Source organism: Solanum tuberosum, unplaced genomic scaffold (assembly GCF_000226075.1).
Source record: "Solanum tuberosum cultivar DM 1-3 516 R44 unplaced genomic scaffold, SolTub_3.0 scf00112, whole genome shotgun sequence".
In the NCBI taxonomy this organism is placed as follows: domain Eukaryota; kingdom Viridiplantae; phylum Streptophyta; class Magnoliopsida; order Solanales; family Solanaceae; genus Solanum; species Solanum tuberosum.
In genome coordinates, this window is record NW_006239035.1 from 761,449 (window position 1) to 766,541 (window position 5,093).

General features: G+C 34.8%; 1 protein-coding gene across 2 annotated transcripts; it reads left to right on the top strand.

The window, feature by feature from the left end:
- The first annotated feature begins 282 nt into the window (after nucleotides 1-282).
- Nucleotides 283-3,533, top strand: LOC102590885 (E3 ubiquitin-protein ligase RNF5-like). 2 transcript variants are annotated; one of them, XM_006349548.2, is made up of 3 exons: nucleotides 283-479; nucleotides 2,275-2,474; nucleotides 2,781-3,533. In XM_006349548.2, exon 3 carries the CDS (start codon nucleotides 2,806-2,808, stop codon nucleotides 3,463-3,465), a length of 660 nt encoding a protein of 219 aa, XP_006349610.1. In that variant the 5' UTR covers nucleotides 283-479; nucleotides 2,275-2,474; nucleotides 2,781-2,805; the 3' UTR covers nucleotides 3,466-3,533. The 2 variants fall into 2 exon arrangements, with proteins under 2 accessions (XP_006349610.1, XP_006349609.1); XM_006349547.2 differs by lacking the exon at nucleotides 2,275-2,474 and having other exon boundaries at nucleotides 284-479.
- The last annotated feature ends 1,560 nt before the right edge of the window (nucleotides 3,534-5,093 follow it).

Genomic DNA, 5,093 nt, shown 5'->3' on the forward strand with positions numbered 1-5,093 from the left:
GAGGTTCTAAGCGAAATATCAATAATTGTGTGATTTTCTAAGTGAAATATCAATAGTTAATTGAATTTTGAATTATGAAACAAAGTTGAGTGAGTTGTAAGTCAACAGCTCAAAATTAAGTGATTTTCTAATCAATAATTCAAAATTAAGTGATTATATGAATCTGAGATATTAACGGGTTACATATCTTATGGTACAATGATGACACTGCTTCATTCTTAATCAAGGTGTTCAGTTTGAGTCCTGGTTGGGGCTCGAATGTGGTAGTTAAAATTGTCATTCATTTTTGTGGAGTTGGTGGAAAAAAAAATAGAAGTTAGGAGATTTTGACATCAAGGGGAAGGACTAGGGGAGGCTCTCAATCCACCAACCGACACTACAGAGTCCCTTTTGTGTTTTTTTGTTAGCTGTTCATCTTTTCTTTCTCAGCTCACCTTTTTCTCTTTCAGATCACTCAAGATTTTCATCCTTAATTTCAGGTGGGTTCTCAATCTTTTTGTTATATGAGATCTGTATTGGAAAGAAATGGGTTTTATTGATGTGGGTGATTTCTAGATTGGAGAGTAGTTGTTATTATGTGATCTGTAGTTGGATCTGTTTGGGTTCTTTGTCTCTTTTCAATTTTGAGTTGATTACTAGCTGTATTATGTATAAAAGTTTCAATCTTTATGCTTCTGTTGGGTTATATTTTGTCCTAATAAAACTTGTGAAGAAGAAAAAAATTGTTTTTAGGGGGGGGGGGGGGGGATGAACAAAGCAAGTATATGGTTGGAATTTGGTCTTTAATTAGCTTGATTTTTGTGTCTTTAATCTGAAGTTTACTAGAATTTGTTCTCATTGATTCAGACAATCCATGATGTTTCTGTTATTATGGGTCTTTCCAAAAAGAGAATATGTTGTGTTTATTGAGGGAGTTGACTATCTCTTGGTTTGCGAACATGATTAGTTTTAGTGCTATTGTTTCCTTCTTGTATTGAAATGAATTGGCTCGAATGGACTTTCCCTGGATCCTGTTAATGCAGTAAGAGTGATTCTTTGTGTACCCTTTGGGGTGAGGACCTTCCCTGGATCCTGTTAATACAGGATGCTTTGAGCACCGGCTGCCCTTTTATAATAGCACTACGAGGGAGCTAGGAAGTTGCAAAAAAGAATAAAAAAATCTTCTCTTCAACTATGCAGAAAGTCTATAAGCTCCATCTTGATGTCGAAATCATGAACAGCTTTCGTGTTGCACAAAAAAAAGTACTGTCTTAGCAGTTGAACTTTACAAAAGATGAGGAAGAACATCTACCTTCTAAACATCTGTGTGGATTTGTATTTGTTGAACCTAACTAGTTTGGAATTGAGGGATAGTTGGCTGATTGATTGAGTTTTTCGGAATTTTGATGAGCTAGAACTAAGAATCAGATACATGACTTCCCATCGGGGAAAAAAAATAATCAGACACATATATCCATAATGGCTGTATGAGTTCACAGTAGTTAGTTACCCTAGATGATCGTCAAGAGTTTATCCATTTTCTTGTATAGGACAATCACTTAGTGAGAGAAAAGTGAAATCTCCTTCTCCATGAAGTCTGGAAAGCTCTTCTGCTTAGATGTGGAAAGGAAAATCCTTAGGTTACCTTTTTCCTTTTGAAATGAGTTCATATAAATCTTGTTCTCGCTATTTACGAGCAGTGTAAGTATTTGCAAAGGACATGAGTTTTGATTCTTAAGACAAATTAAACAAACTGTTGGTAGTGTTGCTTTGGCTTGCAACAATTAATTCTGTGGACTCTGCTTGGAACCGTCGAGAATAATGGGCAGATTATCAGAGAAGCTGAGCAAGAGAGTTTTACCTTTCAGAATGATCAAAGCATGCTTGGAGATTTTCCAGCTGATAATGTTGCACTTTCTATTAAAAGACTTCCAAAATTTATTTCTAATTCAGTCTTTACTAATCTCTTCACTACTAATTCCTATTATTACTAATTTGTGCACTACTAAACCTTGCATTGTAGTCCCCGAGTGTCATAGGACTCAATAAGATTTTGAGTGTTTCACTCTTTTGATTCTTGAACAATCAAAAGATCACAAATAACCAATTCACTATTTCAAAATTTTCAAATAAACATGCATATGCATTTTCTCTATGACCAAAGATGGCAATTTTAAAGAGAATCTTAGAAGTAATATAACCAAAAAGCTATAGATACTAAAGAAAGAACTACAGTAATTTATACCAAAAATAAACAAACAACTAACATCAACTCCATGACTCCATTATATGCAGAACAAAAAGAACTCTGATACTCAGGAACCCTCTAGGCAAAAAAAAATTCTGGTCTATGTGGATTGTTGACTGCATCACATCTTTTGAAGATTCATACCTATCAGTTCCTTTTCTAGTTTCACATTACAATCAGAGTGAAACATGAAATTGGTGGAGAAGATAGTAGACGAGGAGGTTATGGTTTTTGTACATTATTAGAGGTTCGGGACTTATCCATGATAACTATCTACCTATAATTTGAAGTTCTTAGTAAAGGAGAATTACGTGCTATTGTCAATGTATAGATTTTTGTTCACTTTTTCTGAAGGCTGATAACTGTTTCTGTTTCCTGATGCGACAGGTTATGATATTTATACACTGTTTTGTTCACAACTTTGTATTTCATCTCCTTTACCCCTCCTCTTAACCACTCTTTCTCATTTTTTAATTGCATCTTGGGTAGCTGGACAATTAAATTCGAGCATCCTGTTCCTCATAATGCAACTGCCCTTCTGATTTGCTGACAGGTTTCTTTATTCAAGGATTGTGCATATGGATCACGAGACAGGCGCATCGTTGGATTCTGTGCCTTCAGATAATATGAGTTGTGAGCATGGTGATTTTGAATGCAATATCTGCTTTGAAATAGCTCAAGATCCTATTGTGACTCTTTGCGGCCACCTTTATTGTTGGCCTTGTCTTTGTGAATGGTTGCAAGTTCATTCACATTCCCACGAATGTCCAGTTTGTAAGGCTCTCATTGAAGACCAGAAGTTAGTTCCTATATATGGTCGAGGCAAGACAATCTCTGACCCAAGGTCTCACATACGTCCAAGGATGAACATTCCTAACCGTCCAGTATTTGGGCCAAGACCACAAACAGCTCCAACACTAGATATGAACTATTTCCGACCTGATGAGTTGGATCAAATGGGGGGATTTATGCCTATGGCCAGTGCAAGGTTTGGAAACTTGACATTATCTACTCTATTTGGAGCTATTCCATCTTTTTTTAATCTTCATGTGCAAGGATTTCATGACGCTACTGTATACGGTGCAACGACGGGAGTTCCATACCTCTTCTCTAGTTCACTTCATGGGGGTTATGCTCATGGATTTCATCATTCAATCCATGTAGATGGTACAAAGTTTTTTATTAAGATGTTTCTCTTGATTGTCGGTTTCCTCTTGGTTGTTTCCTTAATTTTGTAGAGAATCCCATAAATTAAGATGTAGAATTGTTAATCATGTGTGTATACATCTTTAGAGTAGTTGACTTATATTTATGTCTAGCAAAGCAGGGGCCTCAGTTATTAGCCTTAGGTATTTCCTTATTGTGCCATATTTTTGTCCTATAAAATCTGATGTTTTGAGTTAACTTGTCAAACATGGTAAAATGATTTGTTATAGCAGGTAAAATTGAATCTCCAACATATACATATCGAAAATGGCAACTAAATAAAAATTTGTTCAAATAAAAACAATGTCTAGCTAGCTAAGACTAACAACTTAATAAACAGAAAAGTCAAGTTTCTGTGTGTTGCTGTAATGGCAAAACAGAAGATCTACAAATTGGACAATTCTTCTTTCCCCTCAGCAGCCATTTCTGTATGCAAGTTGCATGATATTCGTGTCCACAATGGAGTGTACCAATTGTGTCATCATATACATATTCAGATAAACATATGGAACATATCTCTTCTGAATCAACTTTATTAACACAATGACTTCTTTTTTTCATCATCACAATTTCCTCCTCCTCCTCCTGGTGGTGGCCTACTCCAGGTAGATCAAGCAAAGCTGTATAATCAAATGGCTGTCCGCTGAGACGACTGCCAAAGTTGCGATCAAGGTTTTGCATTGCGACTATTAACTGATTGACATCATGAGTTATGACATAGGCTTGATCAATGAATTGATGATAAGTATATGGATCCCAGAAAGCAGAAGAGTAGTTATGTGGAGCCAAGTGATTACCAATTGTATTTCTTGAACGGTGAGAGGAATTTCTTGAGCGATGATTGTGGGGTTGTGAAAGATGAGGATTTGTGCGAAACAGAGAAGCAGCATCATCAGTGACAAAGACACCATCAATGTATTGGCCGTCTGTGAGAAACAGAGCACGATCCGAATTCATATTCATCATAACAACAAACAGAGAGAAACAAGATTAAGTTGGGGTTTTGCAGAATGAAGAAAAGAGAGCTGCAAATATGAATTCACTAGCAAAAGCACACACATATATATAGACGAGATAAAGGCTGGTTGAGGGTTAAGCGCATTCTATAACGGTAATATAAATTGATATGGTTACCATAATATTTCCTTAAGTAATAAATTGACACGGTTAACAGAATGTTTCCTTAAAAAATAAATTTACACGGTTGCCATAATGTTTCCTAAACTAATAAATCCACACGGTTACCATATGATATTTAGTAGGAAAAAAAAAACTAAAATATACAAATTAATTACCTTAAATACCCAAATATACTCCACATTAAAGGACACGTAATACAAGGAAATCAGAAAAAAAAAATCACTTGAATACAAAAAGTAATTATTTTGTTATGTATGTAATTTAAAAACTATGTTTGTAATCATAGCATATTCATTCATATTATATTAAAAGTGGGAAGCCACAAAAGTAAAAGTTGAAATACTATTTTACCCTTATCTTAATTCAAAATGTTATAAAATATTTAAGCAATTAAATATTAAATAATAATTATATCATATTATATTAAATACTAAAAATGAAAATGTGTTTTAAAACACATTTTAAGAATGTCTCTCCATTCTCCAACATAACTTTTGAGCTTTCTACAGAATTCTAGGCA

Excerpts from the sequence above, each read along its gene's own strand:
- LOC102590885 (XM_006349548.2), top strand. The coding sequence starts at position 2,806 with ATGGATCACGAGACAGGCGCATCGTTGGATTCTGTGCCTTCAGATAAT.